Consider the following 25440-nt stretch of genomic DNA (forward strand, 5'->3'; position numbering starts at 1 on the left):
TATTTTATTTAACTTTACAATAGTGTATTGGTTTTGCCATATATCAAAATGAATCTGCCACAGTTATACATGTGTTCCCCATCCTGAACCCTCCTCCCTCCTCCCTCCCCATACCATCCCTCTGGGTCATCCCAGTGCACCAGCCCCAAGCATCCAGTTATCGTGCATCAAACCTGGACTGGTGACTCGTTTCATATATGATATTATACATGTTTCAATGCCATTCTCCCAAATCATCCCACCCTCTCCCTCTCCCACAGAGTCCAAAAGACTGTTCTATACATCATCCCCCCCACAATTTGAAATACATTGGTTTAGGTGACTTTCAGAGTACTTTCTATAGCCTTAAAATACTGTGATTTGGTGACTGATTGAAATACTTATCAACAATTGAAGTTTGTGAAATTTCTGTGAAGTAAATGAGGAAGATATGCAAAAGAAGGTAAATGCCTAGGAAATGCGCTCTTTTTTCAGTTCTTGTAACAGTTTACATTTGTAGTATTCAGAGTGCTCTCATATAGAATTTTTCTTGATCAGATCAGATCAGATCAGTGGCTCAGTCGTGTCCGACTCTTTGCGACCCCATGAATCCCAGCACACCAGGCCTCCCTGTCCATCACCAACTCCCGGAGTTCACTCAGACTCACGTCCATCGAGTCAGCGATGCCATCCAGCCATCTCATCCTCTGTCGTCCCCTTCTCCTCCTGCCCCCAATCCCTCCCAGCATCAGAGTCTTTTCCAATGAGTCAACTCTTCGCATGAGGTGGCCAAAGTACTGGAGTTTCAGCTTTAGCATCATTCCTTCCAAAGAAATCCCAGGGCTGATCTCCTTCAGAATGGACTGGTTGGATCTCCTTGCAGTCCAAGGGACTCTCAAGAGTCTTCTCCAACACCACAGTTCAAAAGCATCAATTCTTTGGCGCTCAGCCTTCTTCACAGTCCAACTCTCACATCCATACATGACCACAGGAAAAACCATAGCCTTGACTAGACGAACCTTTATTGGCAAAGTAATGTCTCTGCTTTTGAATATGCTATCTAGGTTGGTCATAACTTTCCTTCCAAGGAGTAAGTGTCTTAATTTCATGGCTGCAGTCACCATCTGTAGTGATTCTGGAGCCCAGAAAAATAAAGTCTGACATTGTTTCCCCATCTATTTCCCATGAAGTGGTGGGACCGGATGCCATGATCTTCGTTTTCTGAATGTTGAGCTTTAAGCCAACTTTTTCACTCTCCACTTTCACTTTCATCAAGAGGCTTTTGAGTTCCTCTTCACTTTCTGCCATAAGGGTGATGTCATCCGCGTATCTGAGGTTATTGATATTTCTCCCGGCAATCTTGATTCCAGCTTGTGTTTCTTCCAGTCCAGCGTTTCTCATGATGTACTCTGCATATAAGTTAAATAAACAGGGTGACAATATACAGCCTTATAACTACCCAAAGGACACAGCACATTGCAGTAGCCCTATGGTAGTAATGTGTCCAAAGTTACACTGTGATTTGGAGCCCTAGGTCTTATGATTTAGGGCCCAATGCCATTACATTCTGATGGTAATTTTAAAAACTTAATGAGTGATCTTAGATTACAGTTTTTCATTTTCAGTTTTATTGAGGTATGATTGAAAAAATTGTAAAATATTTAAAGTGTATTTAACATGATGATTTGATGTATGTATACATAGAGAGGGCTTCCCTGGTGGCTCAGTGGTCAAGAATCTGCCTGCCAGTGCAGCAGACCCAGGAGACCCAGGTTCAATTCCTGGGTTGGGAAGATCCCCTGGAGAAAGAAATGGCTACCCACTGTAGTATTCTTGCCTGGAAAATCCCATAGATAGAGGAGCCTGGTAGGCTACAGTCCTTGGGGTTGCAAAAGAGTTGGGTGTTACTTAGCGACTAAATAACAACATACATCGTGAAGGGATTACTCTCATTGAGCTAATTAACATATTGTCACCTTACATATTTATCTGCTTTTCTTCCTCCCTCCTTTCCTTTAAGATGTTTACATTTTACTCTTTTTTTTTTTTTTCATTTTACTCTCTTTTACAGTGCAATATCACCTGTAGTCACCATGTTATACATTAGATCCACAGACCTTATTTATCTTGTAACTAAAAGTTTGTATCCTTTTGTCAGCCTTTCCCTATTTCTCCCACCCAAGAGATTCCAGTTTTAATGAACACAATTGAAGCATACATATAGTTGTATAAAAACTAATGGAGGGACCATTTATATTATTATTATTGATCTAGTAGTTATGACCTTTGGATCTTGGTTGCTTATAGGTTTTTACCCCTTTAGCAGGAAACCAAAGAGAAATATATCCTTTTGTCTTAAGTTTGTTAAAGTCTGTAAACACAGAAAGGAACCCTGCATTTACAAGATGTGAAGATTTGTAAAATTTGCCATTTTAGCTATTTTAAAATACACAATTCAGTGGCATTCATCATATTCACAATGCTGTATATGCATTTATCACCATTTTTCCAAAACTTTTTTCATCAAACAGAAACACTGTAACCAATAAGTAGTAATTCCCTCTTCAGCCCCTGGTAACCTCTAAATTATGAATTTACCTTTTCTAGGTATTTCATATAAGTGGAGTCATACTATATAGCTCATTTTGTGTCTGACTCATTTCATTTAGTGTAACATTTCAGGGTTCATTCATGTTGTAGCATGTGTTAGAACTTCATTTCTTTTTATGACTGAATAATAATCTTATATGGATATGCGGTATTTTGTTTATCCATTTATTTATTGTTGGGTTGTTTTCACCTTTTGGTTATTGTGAATAATGCCACAAGAACACTGGTGTACAAGTATGTATGTGAGCCCCTGCTTTCAGTTCTGTATATATGTCTAGGAGTGGAATTACTGGGTCATACGGTAATTTAATTCTGGGCTTTTGACGAACTACCAGACTTTTCCATAGTGGCTGTATAATTTTCTGTTCCCACTAGTAATGTACAAGGATTCCAATTTCTTCACATCCTTGCTAACACTTACTTTTTTCCATTCTAAAAAAATTATAACTGTCATATTAGGTGTGAAGTGACACCACATTATAGTTTGGTTTACATTTCCCTAATGACTGATCGTGTTGAGTAAAATTTGAACATTTAAAAATAGCTGTTCTAGTGGAAGAGGAAAATAATTTTATATTGCGTGAAATGCTTTCCTGTTTTAAAAATCTGTAGGCCAGCTCTGTATTTTGCTGTGGTGAAACAAAGCTACCCTAAGATCACCCTTAACCACACACAGATTCCAGTTTCTTACTCTTGGTCTCTCTATTATTTTCCTGTCTTTCTTTTCAACTCTTTTGTGTTATTAGCCCACTCCTGTTATTACATCTTTTTGTTACCCAATAATTGGGACAACTGCCTATTCCGTACTTGAAAAGTTTCCTTTATCACTCTCAGCCACTAATTCTTTTTTAAAAAATTATTTATTTTTTAATTGAAGGATAATTGCTTTATAGAATTTTGTTGTTTCCTGTCAGACCTCAACATGAATCAGCCATAGGGTATACATATATCCCCTCCCTGTTGACCTCCCTCCCTATCCCACCCCTCTATCAGCCACTAATTCTTAAGAACAGCTTGTCCTGGGAAGCATTTTAAGCATGAGTTCCTGTCCTTTATTGTTGGCCCCTGATGCTGTGCTGCTCACCACCTATGTATGTTCACAGGGCTGTGAATTCACAAAACATTTTCATGGCTCCCTCTGGAAATTATTTTTTTCCTTCCTGAAGACTGTGCCTTGGTCTTAAATCATTATACGGTATATTGGTATAAACATTTTTATCATTTGGCAAAAACTTTGGAAGAGTATGTGTGCACGTGTGCTAAGTCACTTCAGTTGTGTCCAACTCTTTGTGACCCTAAGGACCCATCAGGCTCCTCTGTCCATGGGATTCTTCAGACAAGAATACTGGAGTGGGCAGCCATGCCCTCCTCCAGGGGACCTTCCCTATCCAAGGATTGAACCATGTTTCTCCTGCATTGGCAGATGGGTTCTTTACCCACTAGTGCCACATTCAGCATTTAAAAATCTTTCAGAAATTGAAATGAATTTTAAATTACTCAAATTTGAATAGCTTTTTTTTTGGTTCAAAAATGGGAAAATGGCTGATAATGGAGTAATTTGGGCTCTGAAAAGAAATAGAAATGATTGAACTATTTCATTTTAGCAAGCCTCTGCTCTGTATTATTTTGATCGTCTTCATTTATGAACATGCATTTTCCCCTTTGAATAAATAAACATTAGGAAGAACTGTTCTGTATATTAATTTGGCTAGTCCATTTGTGTATTCACAAAGGTTTTATTTCTCCCTAAGCTTGCTTGAGAGATCATCTACGATAAGTTTTCTTTATAAGAAACAGATATCAAGATAAGCAGTATTTAAAAACTATATATGTATTAATTTATATGTTTTTTATGACTTAATTATGTCAATTATTAGTAGTTTTTTCTTTAGGACTTGTACTCTGTGTTTGAAACGAGAGGGTATTCTTTTGGAAATAAATTTAGTTTCACTTTGGGTATAGCAGATATTTTAAAATATCTTACTTTTATAGACATCTCTCTGTTTTATGTTGACAGCTTTTTGACATTCACTCCAGTGGCCTGTTGGCAGAAATGCACATGGGCCATCATAGCGCTGTCCAGTACTGTGACTTCTCCCCCCACAACCATTTGGCAGTGGTGGCTTTGTCCCAGTACTGTGTGGAGGTGAGTAGTTGAATTTACTCTGTGAAACTCTGTGAAAACTCCAGAGGTACAAGAATGACAAAGAATGGGTTGCTTAAACCATTGACTGCTGAGAATGTTTGCTTGAGAAATCAAAGAGTGTTTTCTTCATAGCATAATGGCCTCTAGCTTTAGGACATTAAGCCACATTGACAGCTTCAATACTTTAGCAGTGATTGAAGACTTGGCTTGACAGTATGACAGAGAATGACAGGCAGTATCATTCACTAAGCATTTACTGAATGGTCAGTATGTGCCAAGGTCTGGGGAAAACAATGGAATGACCACTGGTTTCCTAAGCAGGAACATGGCATCTCTTAAATGTGGGCATAGACTCTTCTGTAAAAGAGATGATGAGAAGTGAGTCCAGTTCAAATTTCTTAGATCACTGAAAAAGGTAAGATGGAAGTTAAATTTAAAATTGGTTAATCTAGGATTTTCATTGCTAAGTACTAATGAATAAAATGATTTCTCATTTACATTTATAATTTTGCCCTTAACTTAATAGATTTTATTGTACTCAGTGTCTGTGTCCAGTGTCTGTATCTAGAAGAATTCTACTCAAATGAGCTGCTAATATTAATTTTTTCAAAAACAGTTTCCTGATTTTTTTTCCTCCAAAGATAGTTTTTCCAAGCTTTGTTACTACTCATTCCTTAAGTGACTCTTACCACCAAGTAATGGAAGCCCTGTGCTTGCAGTCTAAGAAGATAGATATGGGCCTTTCTTTGCTTGACCACGGCAAGCATTTCTTTAGTGTTCCGTGCCTGTTCCAGCGATTTTTAGTGGGTTTTCCAGCCTTGCCCTAATACGTGAAGGTGTGGCTGAGCTGTAGTCCTTTAGCATGCAGATACAGATTAAGATGGGAGTGAGTGGATGAGCTCTGTAGTTCAGTTCAGTTCAGTCGCTCAGTCGTGTTCGACTCTTTGCGACCCCATGAATCCCAGCACACCAGGCCTCCCTGTCCATCACCAACTCCCAGAGTTCACTGAGACTCACGTCCATCGAGTCAGCAATGCCATCCAGCCATCTCATCCTCTGTCGTCCCCTTCTCCTCCTGCCCCCAATCCCTCCCAGCATCAGAGTCTTTTCCAATGAGTCAACTCTTCACATGAGGTGGCCAAAGTACTGGAGTTTCAGCTTTAGCATCATTCCTTCCAAAGAAATCCCAGGGCTGATCTCCTTCAGAATGGACTGGTTGGATCTCCTTGCAGTCCAAGGGACTCTCAAGAGTCTTCTCCAACACCACAGTTCAAAAGCATCAATTCTTCGGCGCTCAGCCTTCTTCACAGTCCAACTCTCACATCCATACATGACCACAGGAAAAACCATAGCCTTGACTAGACGGACCTTTGTTGGCAAAGTAATGTTTCTGCTTTTGAATATGCTATCTAGGTTGGTCATAACTTTCCTTCCAAGGAGTAAGCTTCTTTTAATTTCATGGCTGCAGTCACCATCTGCAGTGATTTTGGAGCCCAAAAAAATAAAGTCTGACACTGTTTCCACTGTTTCCCCATCTATTTCCCATGAAGTGGTGGGACCGGATGCCATGATCTTTGTTTTCTAACCCTAATTCTGTGTATAGCAGTGCAGCTAACACTGAAGACCTTCCTGGTGAGAATCTTCCCTTTGAGTGTGAATGGGCTCCAGTCCCGTTTGCAGTGGTGGTTAGGAGTAGGTGCTGTGGGCTGTGTTCTCTTCAGCAGAGACTTTGAATCGAAAGATTCAGAGCTACTAGGAGCTCTTGCACCTTACCTGTAGATCCTCAAGGTAGGTGTGATTGGAAGTTTCCTCTTCCTGGATATTAGGAGTGAAGGACATCACTTTTTGCCCTTTCCATCACTTCTAAAATCTTTGCCCTCTGTTTTTCTTTTGGCCTTTCCATCACTTCTAAAATCCTTACCCTCTGTTTTTCTTAAAAAATCTCCAAGGAGCATTGTCTTCCTTTTTTTAAATATAGGCACTTTCTTGGTTTTGGAGGCTGTGAACGACAGAAAAGATGAGAGAGAGCAAGAAGGGAAGAGAGGAAGGATTTTCAAGTGAGATTTTTCAGTTGTGGAATCCTTTTCATTTCTGGCCTTTAGCTCTGTATGTCTCAACTTGGACTCAAGATAAGGCAGAGAAAATTTCCTGTAACTAATTTATAATTATAGAACTCACTGATTGAAAACCACTGGGCATGTGATGAAGTACTTGTTTTGTCCATGCTAGTTCTAAAATCATAAAGTAGGGGCTGTAATTCAGAGTGTAATGAGAGGAACTCAGGCACATATGGTACTTCATTAGACTGGAATATATTTGAGTAATTTGCAGCAAAACTCAGGACAAAATGCAGCCAGGCTAGAGACAGACATTGACAATTTGTAACCAGCATGAATAACAGGAGACGAGTGTACATGTACAGTTAGTACATTCATTTGTTGCAGGGTTTTGCAGTCATTTGAAATGAAGATTAGATGACAGTGGAGAATAGTCAGAATGTGAAAGCCACTTAATGCTCATCCTGTTATTTTTATATTGATTTTTTAAAATATGTAAAATGTTTATATGATTCCAAATCAAAGCTTTATAAGTTTTATTCAGGGAAGTCTGACTTTCATCCCTATCCCTTCCACTCTGGTCCCCACCTTCTGAAGGTAACCATTTTTGTCTTAGCATCCTGATGTTTCTTTTTACATGTATAAGCAGTATCTATATGTATAATATAGGTATATATATCCATCTATTATATATATCACACTGTAATACTATACTCACATATTTATTTTTCATCTCATTTAGTATAGTTTGCTTATATATAGTATTTATAAATATATATACACACACTCCTGCAAAAACGTGTATACTATTCTTTGCAACATGTGCCATAGACTAGTCATTGTCAGAGTGTTTTTCTCATTACTTTTTTTTAACGGTTGCATATTGTCCCATTTTGTGATTAATGAGGTTTATTTAGTCAGTTCCCTACTGATGGTCATTTGGGATTTTGCTGTTAAAAACAATTGATGCAGTGAATAATCCACACAAGTTATTTTGTATTTTTGCTAATGTATTTTTGGGCTGTAGTCATAGAGGTGGAATTGCTGGATCATTCTTGCTGTTTTTAATATTCTTGATATATTCAAAATGCTTATGAATGTGATTTCCTATATATTGTGTTTATTCTGTAGTTGTGGAGTATGGACTCAGGTTTAAAAGTAGCTGATTGCAGAGGACATTTAAGTTGGGTCCATTGTGTGATGTTTTCTCCTGATGGATCATCGTTTTTGACATCTTCTGATGACCAGACAATCAGGGTGAGAAATAATTGAGATTTTCATTTTAAACATTTAATGATGGTAAGCTTAATCTCCTACCAATTGAGAAATTGATGGGCACTATTGGGGGGAAGTAAAACAGAAACTGCTGGATTCACATTTATCCTTGAAAAGTGCTGGTATATGGACTATAGCAGTCACATTCATTCAGTACATGTACATTGAGTGTTACCATGGCCCAGGTGCTGGAAAAATCCATTGATAAAACTGCACTTTGGTTAATTTAAATATATTTCATCAGAATAACTTTTGACTCCCTACCTTAAATTCCCACATCCAATTACTTGCCAGTACTGTTAGATTCTTTGACTGCTCCTTTCCCTGGGTCCTGGTGGGCACAAGGTTTTGTTTGCGCCCTCCGAGCATCTCTGGCAGGTATGATGTTTGAATGGATTCTACCTTTCCATTTTCTATCATTTATTTCTACTTTTCCATTTCAAGTTTAGGTACTCATTACCTGTTGTCTTTCTTATATTAATCTCTTTGCAAGTCTTTTCTTTCTTGGTTTTCTGCATACTGCTTGTGAGACATTTTCCTCATGTACAATGCAGATGTGTCATTTTTGCTCAAAAAGATAGTGACTGCCTTGCCTACCATTTGGAGTAAATAAATTGCTGTTAAAATTCTCTGTGGTTAAGGCTATTCTATACCAGTCTGTCTTCTGATTTATTCCTTCAAATAACCTACACTGGACTGCTCACATTTCCCCAGACACCTTGTACTTCCCTGCTTCTGTGTTTCTTATGTTTGGAATACCCTACTTCTCTGTATCTCTCCATGTTGAAATCCTAAGAATCCTGAGAGTCCCCTCAAGCTTTCAGTAAAGCCTTTCCTAGTATTCTGTTCAGAGGACTGTCTTTTCTCCTTCAATGCCATGTAACTGTATCATTTTCTTAGTGCTGTCTTGCTAAGTCACTTCAGTCGTGTCCGACTCTGTGTGACCCCATAGACAGCAGCCCACCAGGCTCCTGCGTCCCTGGGATTCTCCAGGCAAGAACACTGGAGTGGAGTGCCATTTCCTTCTCCAATGCATGAGAAAGTGAAAAGTGAAAGGGAAGTCGCTCAGTCAAATTCTGCCTTGATAAGAATTCCACCTCCTCACCTCTAATGTGTCACTACCCCTCCAACTTGTTCACACATTTTAAATTAAGCTCTTGAGCCTGGAGACCCTGGTCTGTCCAAGTAGCATCTTATGCAGTCTCTTGTACAAATTGTAGTTAAAATTCGTTTAGTATTTACTGTATGCCAGACATTGGGCAAAGTACTGTGAATGTGTTAATTTGCTGATTCTCACAACAGTCCTTTTTGCAGCTGAGGAAGCAGTCACAGAAAGGTTAAGTCAATGCTATTTACAGTGTAATAAGTCTCAATAAGCTTGAGCCAGAATATAAATCAGCACTGCTTCCTTCATTAAGAAAGTCTTATTTTAAAAAATCAGCTGTATCATAAGCATACTGTTAACAGTGTGTTTTGTGATAGAGTTGATTTTCTTTCTGGTTTAGGCTCCTTATCTTGCTATCAGACAATTTGAGAAATAGCAGATTCTTATCTTTGAGTAGCACAGGGTTAAGTAATATGCCCAAAGTCACAACTTTCAGTAGAACTAGAATTCACACTAAGGCATTTTGATTCTAGCACCCATTGCTCTTAATAATGACTGCTTCTTACTATTCTTGTTAATAAGGTGGCGCTAGTGGTAAAGAACCTGCCTGCCAGTGCAGGAGACATAAGAGACATGGGTTCGATCTCTGGGTCAGGAAGATCCCTTGGAGGAGGAAATGGCAGTCCACCTCAGTGTTATTGCCTGGAAGATCCCATGGACAGAGGAGCCTGGTAAGCTATAGTTCATAGGGTCACAAAGAGTTGGATGTGACTGAGGCATCTTAGCATGTACTGTTGTTTAGTCACTCATTCGTATCTGCCTCTCTTGTGACCCCATGGACTGTAGCCCAGCCAGGCTTCTCTGTTCATGGGGTTTTCCAGGCAAGAATACTGGAGTGGACTGCCATTTCCTCCTCCAGGGTATCTTCCCAACCCAGGGATCGAACCCGTGTCTTCTGCATTAGCAGGTGGATTCTTTACCTACTTCTTACTATTGAATGCAGGGAAGCCCTGCTTCTTACCAGGGAAGAGCCACCAGGAAAGCCCTACTTCTTACTATAGAATGCAATTAATAAATATTTATTGTTGAATTATAATCTAATTGAAAATTTTCTGTCATAGGCATTTGGAGTGTAAAGTATGGTTGTATACTGTTTTAAGACTAAGACTGTCTTGACATTATTTCAGAGAATGCAGTGATCCTACTGTATTTTTTTTTAATCTCTTAATCAGCTCTGGGAGACAAAGAAAGTATGTAAGAACTCTGCTACAGTGTTAAAGCAAGAAATAGATGTTGTGTTTCAAGAAAATGAAGTGACGGTTCTTGCAGTTGACAATATAAGACGTCTGCAAGTGAGTATTTTTTAGAAAACAGTTGGAAAAATTGTTTTGATCAAACTCTGAATTCAAAATGGACTTGATCAGGCATAATTGTCTAGTATCTAAGAAATGCTCAGTAGATGTCAGTTGAATAAATACATGGGTTTTGAGCTGAGGCTCAGATATGCTAGTGTTTAGAATTAAACCTTGCTTTACTGCACTCCTCTCCTCTTGTTAACTGGAAGGCAGGGAGCAGGAACATGTAAGAAAATGAGACTAGATATTGGAGTGGAACTGGAGTGGAGAGAGAAACAGAATAGAGAAAAGGAGAGGGGAATAGAGGGAGCAGGCACATGGAAGGTGTGAGAGCTGGCAGGCTTCAGACAGACTGGCAGGGAGGCCAGAGCTTACGTTCTGGAGCTGCAAAGCTCAGCTGGAAGTAGTAGAGGGAACGGTGACTGTTCACTCAGGAGACCCAGGTACAAGTTCAAGCTGTATCGTCAGCTAGTTCTGTGATGTTGAGTGAATTGCGTCACTTCTCAGAGCCTCACTTTCTTCACCTAGAAGGTCCTTTTCATTTAAAAAAATCTGTAAGCTGGTTTATTTATAAGGGTTAAGGTGGAGTCCAAATACAGGAAGCAGAGATCTGGGAATAAATTGTCTATGGCATGTGGTAATTTCTCCTTGTCTGCTGTGAGGGTCAGAGTTCAGCTGTGAGACACCTCTTAAATATAGCTTGTTCTGTATTTTACAAGTTTTACTGTTGTCCTTAATGTGTTGATGAGGAACTCCTCATATCCTGTGTTTCTGATATGAATTCCAATGTGGAATTAAACGTGGTTTCCTCATTACTGATTTTTAGCAGACTGATTCTTCCACTTGCGGTTTTTTTCCACTACAGTTTTCTTGTCAAGTTCAATACTTGTATTACCTTTATTAAATTTGTATAACCTTTCTTTAGCAGTAGTCATAATTGTAAGACTTAAAGAAGTCATCTGACGATTAAAAGTATCATTTTATTATGTCATTGATTTTGGAAGAGTTTAGAGAATAAACTGACCAGTAATCATTCCATTAAAGTGAACATACATTTTTTTTAGTCACTACTTAAAAGAATATGAAAATTGATTTTTGAGGGAAAGATATTCACCTTTTAATAGTTCAGTCTTCATTTTGAATGCCTAAGAGAACATGCTGGGTAAAATATTATAAAGAAAAAGCTACTTTGATTGATTGATCCTATAATCTTTGTCCCTGAAACAAAGGTGATTGCTTATTTCATATTGAAAAATAATTGAGGACTTTTAGGTTGTAATGCTTAGTTAAATTTATCCAACAATTGATTTAAGCTTGAGAAATATTTTCTCAGGCCACATGTTTTAGTTGAATGATAGGCATTTTTATTAGTGGGATTTAAAAAAATAATCTTTAGTTTTGGTACAGATTATGAAACATGATGCTCTTAGTTTATACCTTACAAGTCCAGCCACCCAAATTGTGCTAATGGGTTCTTCCCCAGTGCCGCCTCCTCCCAAAAGGAGGAGGAGGAGAAAAAAATCTTACTATGCACTGTCTGGTGAGGAATTTGGTGGATGTAAAACCCAATTTAATTTTAATTTGTCTTTTTATGTAATGTCTGTCTCAGTCCTGTTTCACCAAACTCCTTGAAAAATGAGAAGTGTATTTTAACAAACGGTAGCACTATTAAAATGGGCTCTGTGAAGAAACGGGAAAGAGTGTGTGGAGCTAGCTGTGAGATTACAAATCGGGCAGATGTGTCTCAGGTGGCCGGCACAGCAGCTGCTTTTTAAACCTTTTAAAGCTCGTTTTACTTTATGAAAATGTATATGAACCACAAAAGTAAAATGAAATGAAAGTGTGAAGTGCTAAATGCAGCTGCTGAGAATAGAACAGGGCTTTGTTGTTCCCCTGGGAGCTCTTGTTGGTTATTTTCTGTTTTATTTTTCCAGTTTATTTTCTGTTTTATTTTCCAGTCTCTGTTCTAAAGAACAAAAATGGCTCTTACAGTCTAATACCTGATTGTGCCTTATTTTTCATTAGCTCATTAATGGAAACACAGGTCAGATTGATTACCTAACTGAAGCTCAAGTGAGTTGCTGTTGTTTAAGTCCACATCTTCAGTACCTTGCATTCGGAGGTGAAGATGGAGCCATTCAGGTATTCAGTTCTCGTCTGCAGAAGCATTCTGAGCAGTATAGTTTTTATTTAAAATTAAGTAGACACCTGGCTTTGTAGACTTACATAGTAAATAAATCTTTCTATGGTATATTAATCATTCCTCTGTTAGATTAAAAATAATCTTACAATCCTATGGTTGTATATTTTTCATATTGCTTTTATTGCTCTGTCTCATACTTTTTGTCTTTTTGTGTTCTTTATTCACTGCCCAATTGTCTTGCTGTTCCTGAATTATATTAAACAGTCTCAGAGATTTAGTTATGCAAAGAGCATTTTTTTCTCTTCTTAGAAGCTCAGCCATATAGGGGTATAAGTTGTTTCCATGTTGGTTCTGATCAGGTTCGTCGAGAATTTCAGTGTTGGTACCTTATATTTACTCACCTCATCAATCTTTGCTGTCCTGCTTTTGGTATTGAAGTACACCTGTTTACCACTTGAAATCCTTAATTTATCAAATAAGATTAAATTAAAAAAAATCAGGTTGAAGGAAAAAGGATAGTAAAATGAAAATCATTTTGGGAAAAAAGTGATTTCATCACGAGTGAAATTCATCACAGAAGCATATTTTGTCTAGCTATGTAATAGTTCAGAGAACATGGTGGTTTTTCTTTTTCTCACTTGGCTTTTTGGAATTATTTCTTAATTTGTTAATTATAGCATTAGCCACATTTATTTCACATTGGCTTCATTGTGATAAGGAATTACACAAATACTCTCCAGTTCCATTTGCCCCACAAAGAGGAGACTATATATATATTTATATTTTTTGAGTTTTTTTCCCCTTCCAGCTTTACTGAGATATAATTAACATATAGCATTCTGGTGGCTCAGTGGTAAAGAGTCTGCCTGCCAATGTAGAAGACATGGGTTCCATCCCTGGGTTGGGAAAATGCCCTGGAGAAGGAAATAGCAGCCCACTCCAGTATTCTTGCCTGGGAAATCCCATGGACAGAGGAGCTTGGTGGGTTATAGTCCATGGGATCGAACAAGAGTCAGACACGACCTAGCGACTAAACAGCAACACTGTGTATGTTATTTTAAGCCGTACAGCATAATTATTTGACTTACATTGTGAAATGGTCATCACAATAAGTTTAGTGAACATCTGCCATCTCATGTAGTTACAGAATTAAAGAAATAGAAAATTATTTTTCCTTTTTAATGAGAACTCTTAGGATTTACTCTCAGTAACTTTCAGTTATAATATACAGTACTGTTAATCATATTTATTATGTTGTACATTATATCCCTTGTACTTATTTAGGGCGTATCTACTTTTTTGATGTGAATTTATTTGACAGCCTTTTTGACATAGTCATTAGGTTTTGAGTTACGTTCTGCTTTTCTTAATCTCTGCATTTGTCATATTAATTTTTAGCCTTTTTAAGACTCCTTAGTGCACTGCCTTCCAGCCCATTCATACCCTCTTTTCCTTTACCTGTCTCTCTCACCATCCTTTATCTTTCCTTGTCTCTGTTATTTTGTAAAGAGATTGCCTTGGCTCTCATCGTGGATGTTTTTCTTTCTTCCTTCTCATCCATCTTAAATGTCATTTGCTTTTTGGAGACTGAGCTTAGACTGCCATTGTTTGATGAATTGGGTAGCTGAGTACTCAGAAGGACCACTGGTTGCCACTGCTATCTGGTTATTCCAGTGAGTTTTTTATTTTAGAGTGTAGATGTGTGTGTGTGTGTGCACAGATGTGTTTGTCTGTTTTGTGCTATTCATTTGTGTGTCTTTAGTTCAACTGAAAGCACTATGAGATGGAAATTCTGTGCCCTTCTGTAGTCTAGTTTTGATTTAATATTTTCAGAGTGTAATTCAGGTGTTGCTGAATATCCTTGTATAAACTTTCTGTGGTTTTCTGCTTTGTAGATTTTAGAACTCCTGAACAACAGAATCTTCCAATCCAGAAATGGGCACAAGACCACTGTTCGGCACATCCAGTTCACAGCTGATGGAAAGACTCTTATCTCAAGCTCTGATGATTCTGCAGTTCAGGTAAGAAGAAGATTGCCCTCCTAATGGGTGTAACACTGACTCCAACAAGGGAACACTTTGGTTGCGACTCAAATCCAGCACATGTTTTAAACTTCAGATGACTTTGGGCTTCCTTTTAGATTATGCAGTGGGCATAAATGAAACCCATTCTGTTCTGTATTTTTCTGTGTATGAGGCAGGCAGTTTGGCTCGGAGCCCTCTACTGGGAGATTGTTTACGTTGAAAATCAAGCATTCATTTGAATTCTCCCACCTGTATTGGTGTTTGGATTTGTGTCAGTATACTTCCTGCCACATTTATGTAATTTCAATTTATTTTTCTTTACACTACTAAAGTAGTAATTATTTTAGATTGAAATATTTTCATTGTTTCCTTTAAGAGTAAGATATTTATTATAGGGCTAAAATCCTGTGAAAAAGAATTGTTTACCAAAGCTAAGGATTGTGGATATAGAGGCCTTAAGCCTACTGTATGTTCTTTTAAACTTTATTTTTAATCAAAGTTCTAGTACATATACTTTTAAAACTTGAATAGTACTACAAGGCTCTTTAGTAAAAGCAGACTCCCCCATTTCTCTTAAAGCACTGCTTTTAGCTTTTAGATGTTTTTTTTTTGGTATTTATCTTCATGCCCCCCAGTGCATACTTATAGTGCTGATTCTTGATTTTTAGCTTTGACAATTTATTGAATCTTTCATATTAAGATGAAAATTTAGCTTTTTTCCTCCTCCTGCTTACCTCCAGAGTGTGCACCCACCCTTTTGTCAATCCCCCTCCCCCCAACACAATCCCCCCAAAATTTTGTTTAGGTCATTGGTGTCACTGTTCAGACTAAGTAGAACAAGTGTACTACGGATGCCTTTTCTGCCTTAGTGCAGTTCAGGAAACGCTTAACCTGGTTGTAGTTGGAAATTATTTTACCCTAAACCTTGAAGACAATGTTCTATTTTCTTCCAGATTTCAGAGCTCATGTTGAGAAGTCTGAAGCCATTCTGATTCCTAATCTTTCTCTTTGGAAGGTTGTAGGATCTTTCATTTGTCCTTAGAATTGTGAAATTTCATGATGGTATGTCTTGGTGTGTTTATTTTGTCCATTGTTTTGGACTTTCACTACCTTTCTCAGTTTGGAAACTTGTTTTTCAGTTCAGAGAGGTTTATTTGAATTATTTCTTTGACACCCCCTGCCTTCCATATACTTCTTTTTTCTGTTATTATCCCTTATTCAGATGCTGGATCTATTGGACTGATCATCTGATTTTCTTTTTCTACATTTCATCTTTTTGTATACTGTGCTCTATTTCTTGGGAAGTTTCCTCAGCTTTATCTTCCATCCCTTTCTTTGAGTTTTTCATTTGGTATATTTTTAATGCTGGAGAGCGTTTCTATTTTTATTTATTCTTTTTGAGAGTATGTATATATTCTTGTTTTGTAGATGAAATATCTTCTTCTCTGAGGATAGATGGATATGAAAATAATAGATGGTGGTTTAATCGCTATGTCTGACTCTTGTGACTCCATGGACTGTAGCCTGCCAGGCTCCTCTGTCCATGGAATTCTCTAAGCAAGAATACTGAAGTGGATTGCTGTTTCCTCCTCCAGGGTTTCTTCCCAACCCAGGGATCGAACCTGGGTCTTCTGCATTGCAGGCAAGTCTCTTGCATTGCAGGCTGATTCTTCACTGACTGAACCACCAGGGAAGCCCAAATAATATATAAATGATATAATATGTGTTATATATAATTTTTCTGTCAAGATTTAATTTTCCTTCATAGTTGTTCTTCCCTCCAAGTTGTTTTTTTTTTCTTTCTTTACAAATATATTTATTTGTTCGGCTGTGCTGGTTCTTTGCTGTGGCACGTGGGATCTTTGATCTTAGTTGTAGCATGTAGGATCCAGTTCCCTGACTAGGGATTGAACCTAAGCCCCCTACATTGGGAGTGTGGAGTCTTAGCCACTGGCCCACCAGGAAAGTCCCAGCTTTTATTTTCTTTTTGGTTGTTTTGGCCTCTTATTTAAAGGCTTTCCTCAGCTGTGTGGTGGTCATCCACTGCCCAGAGATGGATGCTGAAATGCTGATTGGGATGCTCTTTGTTGACTAAGACCTTCTCTGAAAGGTGATCTGGATGGCAAACTTTGTTGTCTGTGTCTTTAGGTCTGTCTTGGTCTTGTCGGATTCCTAGAGAGGAGTCTCCCGTCTTCTGCCTGGAGGGTGTAGACCCCACATGCAGGCTCTAGAGCTCAGAGGGGAAGGAGGAGGGGGGCTGCAGGTGGCGCAGTGTCTCAGCGCTCAGTGTACAGACCTTCGCCGCTGCCCCTGTTCTCACAACTGCAGTCCCACCCTTAGCCGTCCTTGAATCCAGAGAGTCTTCTTTCTAGCTTGTTTTAGGAGCATTATTCTGCACTACTATATTCCCTTTTTTCCCCTCATAATGACTTTGGTATTCAATAGTGACTTGTTTTCCTTTTATATGAAGTCAGTTTTCTTGAACTCTTTCAAGGGATGGGAAAGGACAGCATTTCTAGCTTCATAGCTCTGCAGTTTCTTCTGTTGTTTTCCTGAAGCATTAAAAATTCAGCCTTGTTCTGATCAGATCCTTTTGTTCTCTCCCCCTCCCTCATTTTCATTGAGACCTTTCCTTTCCTTTTCTGCCTTCATCCTTGTTTTGCTCACTTTGAATTCTGTTCCCAACAGCCCCTCCTTATTATAGGATTGCTCCAGTTTTTTATATTTATTTGGCTGTACCAGGTCCTAGTTGTGGCATGTGGGATCTACTAGTTCCTAGACCAGGGATGGAACCCGCCCCCTGCATCGGGAGTGCAGAGTCCCAGCCACTGGACTACCAGTGGCCCTGTCCCCTTTACTTTTGAGAGTTCATAGGGTCCAGATTGCTTTAGCCCTTTCAGACTGTACCATAGTCACCTTGCATTAAATTTCTCCTGCTGTTCCCCATGGATCCTTTGCACTTTCCAGTGAATGGCACTTGGCTGTCTTGGGATTCTCCTGGTTTTAGGTTTGTGGACTCTCCATGCTTTCCTCTGCTTCTGCCTATATAGATGCTGGTACCACACGAGTCTTACAGCTCTCGTATCTTGTGGTGTGTGATGCTACTTTGTCACTTAACACGGTCTTCTTGTTGATGTTGCCTGTGCAGTTTTGGATTTGCTGTCTTAGTTGCTCTGTCTGCTCTTAATGGAGGCTTCAGGGAGCTACCCATACCACTGCCATCTTCCCGCGGCTACTGATACTTCTGTTTTCAGACCTACCCTCATTCTAACCTCTTGATGTACTTTTAGTGACCTCGGTTCCTGAGCATTTGGGGAATTCTGTAGTGTCAGTTTTTTTGTTTTTGTCTTTCTGATGCTTTTAGGATTCTGTTTTCCTGGTTCTACAAAGCCAGTTACCATTCTCCTGCTTTACAGTCTCTGTTTTGTTATTGTCTTTCTCATTCTCTTGACTTTGTCATTTTAGTGGGGTTTTAGAAGTAAAGGAGATAAGTGCATATGTTCAACAGAAGTTAGTATGTATTCTTTTATATATTTATGTATTTCGCGCATGTATTTATACTATTAGAAACTATTTTGGAAAAAAAGTCTTTTATGTCTTTGTGAGTCCTGTATGGTTGGAATGAAGTTTGCCTTTAGTACAGAGACTTACTCATTATGGAATCCCATGATAGCAGTGTATTAGCTGTGAAACAGTGTAATATTCACTTTTCTTCCTTTCCAGATGGCTTTGAAATGGGTAAAACTAAGCTATATCTGATGAAATTCAGCTGAGACATTATATACTGTATAGCCTTTTTGTCAAAAGCTAAAGCCATAGGTTTTATGACCTGCTTGAAGATCAGATGTTCTCAGCCAGAGGGAGAAATAATATCTACGAATATTTTTAGAATCTGAGTTAAGTTATTTTTAGAAATGAGTTGTGTTTCATCCTCTCTTTCTGCTCTACTCAGAATACTTTTTACATTTAAAATGTTTTAATGTGTATACATTCACGTAACAAAATTCTTGGTAGATATTTCTAAGAATTGATCGGTTGGGTTTTTGTTTTAGTTTTTTAGTGTTTTAGTCAATAATCATCTGGAGGTTTGGTTCCCCCGCCCCCAGCTTTATTGAGGTTGAATTGACAAAATTGTAGTATGTTTAAGACATATAATATGATGATTTGATATATGTATACATTGTGAAATAATTACCACTACCAAGCTAACAAATCTGCAAATAACTCACACAGTTACCATTTTGGAGGTTTATTTTAATCATCTTTGTATCCCTAGTGCCTATGTGGTAGTAGGGATTTGGAAATTTTTGTCAAGCTGAACTAAAGTTATTGCCAAAATTTGAAGAATCAGCTCTCCTGATGATAGCACCTAGAGCTGTAAATATTGAGGTCTATTTTGGTAGTTTTTGATCTATGTAAATAGATCTATGTAAATCTTTGGTATGTAAATAAAGCCCAAATAGTAGCTGTGTTCACCTGAGATTGAGAATATATTGATTCTTACAGGTATAAAAGATTCTTTAGCATTTTAAAACATTTAAACTTATATAGCTGAAAAAATTCTGGTGTACATACATTGTAAAAATTACAGCTAATGGTAGAGACATAGACTCAACCTTTATACATTTGACTAATGTTGGTAGAAGTTTAGCTGTTATATAAGATGATTCGATTAGCACAGGACATTTAAGTCCAACAAAAAAGTATCTTTGTCATCATTGCCTTATCAGAAAGCAACTACCAAAAAAAAAAAATCTGCTAAGGCTAGTCTCTTCACCCTCAGCGATTGTCAAATTCTTTGTTATGTCTGCTCAGGAGGGCTCTCTGACTTCTTGATGTGGAGGGTAGCAGTAAGAACCTCAGTCAGGAATGAACACTGAGTCAGACACAGCTAGGAATGGCAGTACCAGTCAACCAGGAGGAGCTGTTAATAGAATCCACTTATCTTCTAGGCCGCTAAAGCCCAGAAAGTTGAAGGAGGGAGCCAGAAACTTCCTATTACAATGGCCCAGGGTATTTTATGTTTAGTCACACAGGGTGCCTTTTTTTCTGATATGATTTGGGGAGCCAGAAAGCTTCTGTTTCTTCCCCCCACCTTAGCATATCTTATTGAGCTCTTAAAATACCAAAATTCCCAATTCATTCTCCTCAGAATTACTCTCACTTCCAGATCCTCTCTTAAGTTCCCTTGCTCTCATACAAGATAACCTTGCTTCCACGAATGGGCACTCAGAGACAGAAAGGATGGAGATGTCTGAGAGCCAGGGCATGGTGGAGGTGGGAGGGTGGCTGCTAAAAGTGGAGGATAGAGGAGTAAAGAAAGAGGGTAAGAGAGATGTAATTTCTTTTACGATTTGGTCTAAGCCTGATAGAAAAAGCCTCAAAGGGATTTCTACTGTTTAACCTTCACTAGTCAGAAACTAGACCCAGAATATTATTAATCTGCATACCTGAGATGGTGGCTGCTTTTTCTTTGTCTTTTTATCTCTTACGTTGAAATAAAAAAAAGAAGAAAATTCTGTGGGAGACTGACTAATTGCCCAGAAGTCTAGCTTCAGGCTCTCTGGGCTGTTTCTTAGAATATCTTCTCAACCTTTCCCCACTACCGTTCCTTCTGCATATCCTGTACTCCACCCAGATTAAACTGTGAACAGGTCCCTGTAACCTTTCCACCTTTTCCTACTCCTGTGCTTTAACTCAAGCATTCATAGTGTGTGTTTGAAATGCCCTCCTCTGTTTGTGAATCATGATTCCAGTTCATTTCTCAAGCCTACTTCGAATGCCCTGTCTCCAACATTGCAGTCTCTTCTCTTTCCCTTGTGTCATGAGGAGTTCTTCCTGGAATGCCTTGTGAAAAATGATCTACTGTATCACTTGTCATTTTGAAGATTGTATTGGGGGCTAGCTAAGATATCTAAAGCTCAGAAGTCCCACAGCCTGGTTTGAAGCTGCTCTGGTCAGTGGACCTTCACAGGCAGTAGGACCAGTAGGATTCAGTAGTTTCAGTTGAGCTGAAATCAGGGTTTGGCCTAGCTTGTGAGCTTCAGATATCTGTGAATATATAATTGGGATAATTTTCTTTGGAAAATTTAATCAGATGGTGAGCTCACTGGCATATTGTGACTTTTCTCTATCTTCTGATATAATTAACTGCTCTCCAAGCAACCGAAGGAAAAAAATTTTATTTAGGAGGAAAAATATTTTATTTTGCCCTTAGTCAAGTTAATTAGCTCCAGCTTTTCTCTTCTCTCTCTGTAAAATGGGGATACCATATTCTTATTTGGTTCTTGTCTATATTTTACTGAAGTGCCACGCAGATGAAAGACTTCAGACAAGGGAATGCTTCTCCCCTACCCTTCTAATGGGGTGTTTTCGGAAAAGGGTTATAACAGACTTATTTCTTTGATATTCAGATATGGAACTGGCAATCAGAGGACCCTTTCTTTCTCCAAGCCCACCAGGAAACAGTGAAAGACTTCAGACTCTTGAAAAATTCAAGACTTCTTTCCTGGTCATTTGATGGAACAGTAAAGGTAATTTCTAACAGACGTTTCTTTGTTATGAAATACTTTACTGTTGTATTGATTATATAGTGACAGCCAAAAGCAGATGGCTGATATGTAAATACTTAAATTTTTAAATTTCTAAAGTAGAAATGCCTGTTTTTTGTTTATTGCCGTCATCTACATCTGCTGTGTGTCTATGAACATTTGTACTAAAAGGCACTTAAAGAGGTCAGAACAACCAGTATGCTAAAGCTCTTGTTTTCTGGCTAATTATGCTCAGTAATACAATGTGTTCTGAAAAGTGTCAACTTCTGAGTTTTTCTTTGAAGGTATGGAATATTATTACCAGAAGAATAGAAAAAGATTTCGTGTGTCACCAGGATACAGTTCTTTCTTGTGATATTTCCTCTGATGCTACTAAGTTTTCTTCTACCTCTGCTGACAAGACTGCAAAGGTAGGTCAATTGGGTGAAAGGTGCATGCCTAAAACTTGAGTGTTGGTTATGTATTGTGAGTCTAACTAATGTGTAAAAACTTTGCTGGTGGCTCAGATGGTAAAGACTCCATTTGCAATGTAGGCAACCTGGGTTTGATCCCTGGGTTGGGAAGATCCTCTGGAGAAGGGAATAGTTAACCCACTGCAGAATTCTTACCTGGAGAATTTCATAGACACAGGAGCCTGGTGGGCTATAGTCCATGGGTTTGCAAAGAATCGGACATGACTGAGTGATGAACACTAACTAATGAGTAAAAGAGAAAAATAATATTCTGTCTACATGGCTGCCTCTTGTGAATTTTTGGAGGATGACCATTGGCATTTAGTTTGTATCAAATATGTTAAGTGAATGACATTGAGGACTTTTGATTTCTCCTTTACTGATATATTTTTGTCTGTTAGTAATCAAAGGCAGCATCTACTGGATATTATAGGGATAAAAAGTATTGAAAGAGATTTACATTTAATTGTACACCCACAGTTAAATTTTTTGTAATCGATGTAAATTGATGCTTCTGAAAATCATATTCCAGTGAAATGATGCTGCTGCTCGGGGACACTGAAGACTCCATCCTATTCTTTTTTCTTCATCTTTGTTAATGGCATTGTTATCTGTCCATCTTTCCAAACTATAAACCTTGGAATTTCCTGGGACTTTCCTGTCTTCTGTGTTCTATTGATTACTACTCAGTGTCTCTTGGATCCTTATTCTCTTCCTTTTCCCCACCCCTAAGACCAGGCTGTCGTCTTTTATTGGTGGACCTGCCACTGGTCTGCACCTCTTCCAATTTATCTTCCCTGCTGCTGCCCAAGTGCCCTGTTGAAGCTCCTCTGAGACTTGGTGGTTTACAAGCCTATATCCTTAGCTCTTCTTTGTCTCTTTCTGCTAAATTGCTTCCTCTGTGCCAGACTACTTCTACTTCCACCTTTTTGTGCACACTCTTATCTTTGGCTCAACTCAACCTTTTATTCTTTTTTATGTCAATGCATCGTGACTCATTCTTTTAGATCAGCATTTGAGGTCAATTCTTCAGTGAACTCTTTCCTGGCCCTCAGGGACGATTAGCTGTTCTACCTTAAGTGTTCCTATTACATGTTCTCATATTAATCATTTACTTCATACCACTGTTTGCTCAGCCATTTATGATTAAAGTAGAAACTTTTCAAGGACAGGGACTGAGTCTGGTTATCTTTGTACTACCAGTTCTTTGCTCTGGAACATTTTTTCAGTATGTGCTTGTTAAATGGTGATGACAGAACCACCAGGGAGAATACTGGAAGGAAAAGAACAACATCTTTCTGCCAAGATAGTAGGTTGGTATAGGGATTATAGTAGGGTCATGATGGAGAGTTCTGACAAATGTGGTGCACTGGAGAAGGGAATGGCAAACCACTTCAGTGTGCTTGCTTTGAGAACCCCATGAACAGTATGAAAAGGCAAAAAGATAGAGGACACTGAAAGATGAACTCCCCAGGTTGGTAGGTGGCCAATATGCTACTGGAGTTCAGTGGAGAAATAACTCCAGAAAGAATGAAGAGACAAAGCAAAAACAACACCCAGTTGTGGATGTGACTGGTGATAGAAGCAAAGTCTGATGCTGTAAAGAGCAATATTGCATAGGAACCTGGTATATTAGGTCCATGAATCAAGGGAAATTGGAAGTGCTCAAACAGGAGATGGCAAGAGTGAACATTGACATTTTAGGAATCGGCGAACTAAAGTGGACTAGAATGGGTGAATTCAAATCAGATGACCATTTGTTTATTTTTGCTTTTATTTCCAGTGTTCTAGGAAGTGGGTCATAGAGAATCCTGCTGTGATGTATGTCGGAGAGTGTTTTGCCTATGTTCTCCTCTAGGAGTTTTATAGTTTCTGGTCTTACGTTTAGATCTTTAATCCATTTTGAGTTTATTTTTGTGTATGGTGTTATAAAGTGTTCTAGTTTCATTCTTTTACAAGTGGTTGACCAGTTTTCCCAGCACCACTTGTTAAAGAGATTGTCTTTAATCCATTGTATATTCTTGCCTCCTTTGTCAAAGATAAGGTGTCCATATGTGTGTGGATTTATGGGACCTAATTAAACTTTAAAGCTTCTGCACAACAAAGGAAACTATAAGCAAAGTGAAAAGACAGCCTTCAGAATGGGAGAAAATAATAGCAAATGAAGCAACAGACAAACAACTAATCTCAAAAATATACAAGCAACTCCTACAGCTCAATTCCAGAAAAATAAATGACCCAATCAAAAAATGGGCCAAAGAACTAAATAGACATTTCTCCAAAGAAGACATACACATGGCTAACAAACACATGAAAAGATGCTCAACATCACTCATTATCAGAGAAATGCAAATCAAAACCACTATGAGGTACCATTTCACGCCAGTTAGTATGGCTGCAATCCAAAAGTCTACAAACAATAAATGCTGGAGAGGATGTGGAGAAAAGGGAACCCTCTTCCACTGTTGGTGGGAATGCAAACTAGTACAGCCACTATGGAGAACAGTGTGGAGATTCCTTAAAAAACTGAAAATAGAACTGCCTTATGATCCAGCAATCCCACTGCTGGGCATACACACTGAGGAAACCAGAATTGAAAGAGACACGTGTACCTCAATGTTCATCGCAGCAGTGTTTATAATAGCCAGGACATGGAAGCAACCTAGATGTCCATCAGCAGATGAATGGATAAGAAAGCTGTGGTACATATACACAATGGAGTATTACTCAGCCATTAAAAAGAATACATTTGAATCAGTTCTAATGAGGTGGATGAAACTGGAGCCTATTATACAGAGTGAAGTAAGCCAGAAAGAAAAACACCAATACAGTATACTAACGCATATATATGGAATTTATAAAGATGGTAACAATAACCCTGTGTACGAGACAGCAAAAGAGACACTGATGTATAGAACAGTCTTTTGGACTCTGTGGGAGAGGGAGAGGGTGGGATGATTTGGGAGAATGGCATTGAAATATGTATAATATCATATATGAAACGAGTCACCAGTCCAGGTTTGATGCACGATACTGGATGCTTGGGGCTGGTGCACTGGGACGACCCAGAGGGATGGTATGGGGAGGGAGGAGGGAGGAGGGTTCAGGATGGGGAACACATGTATACCTGTGGCAGATTCATTTTGATATATGGCAAAACCAATACAATATTGTAAAGTTAAATTAAAAAAGAAAAAGAAAAAAAAATCTAAGTGACAAGCTTTAAAAAAAATAGTCTATAAACCATTCAAAGAGCAGCAATAAAAGTTACGTGGACTTTGCAAACAAAAACAAAAACAGATGACCATTATATCTACTGCTGTGGGCAAGAATCCCTTAGAAGAGATGCAATAGCTATCATAGTCAACAACAGTCCAAAATGCAGTCCTTGGATGCAGTCTTGAAAATGGCAGAATGATCTGTTCCTTTCCAAGGCAAACCATTCAATATCACAGTAATCCAAGTCTATGCCCCTACCAGTAATGCTAAAGAAACTGAAGTTGTACAGTTCTATGAAGACCTGTCAAGACCTTCTAAAACTAACACCCAAAAAAGATGTCCTTTTCATTATAGGGGACTGGAATGCAAAAGTAGACAGTCAAGAAATACCTGGAGTAACAGAATGAAGCAGGGCAAAGGCTAATAGAGTTCTGCCAAGAGAATGCACTCTCATAGCAAACACCCTCTTCCAAAAACACTAGAGAAGACTCTATACATGGACCTCACCAGATGGTCAATACTGA

At 38.5% G+C, this 25440-nt stretch overlaps 1 protein-coding gene across 6 annotated transcripts in view; it reads left to right on the forward strand.

Moving 5' to 3' along the window:
* The window catches only part of APAF1 (apoptotic peptidase activating factor 1), an 89526-nt gene that overhangs the window by 49151 nt on the left and 14935 nt on the right, over positions 1-25440 (forward strand). For all 6 annotated transcript variants that reach the window (XM_015471110.3, XM_010805196.4, XM_059886573.1 and 3 more), the window contains 7 exons: positions 4607-4735; positions 7924-8049; positions 10405-10524; positions 12553-12669; positions 14566-14691; positions 21108-21227; positions 21530-21655. In XM_015471110.3, coding sequence (XP_015326596.1) covers positions 4607-4735; positions 7924-8049; positions 10405-10524; positions 12553-12669; positions 14566-14691; positions 21108-21227; positions 21530-21655 — 864 coding nt within the window. The remainder of the gene's footprint in view (positions 1-4606; positions 4736-7923; positions 8050-10404; positions 10525-12552; positions 12670-14565; positions 14692-21107; positions 21228-21529; positions 21656-25440) is intronic.

This window comes from Bos taurus, chromosome 5 (genome assembly GCF_002263795.3).
Source record: "Bos taurus isolate L1 Dominette 01449 registration number 42190680 breed Hereford chromosome 5, ARS-UCD2.0, whole genome shotgun sequence".
NCBI classification, from domain to species: domain Eukaryota; kingdom Metazoa; phylum Chordata; class Mammalia; order Artiodactyla; family Bovidae; genus Bos; species Bos taurus.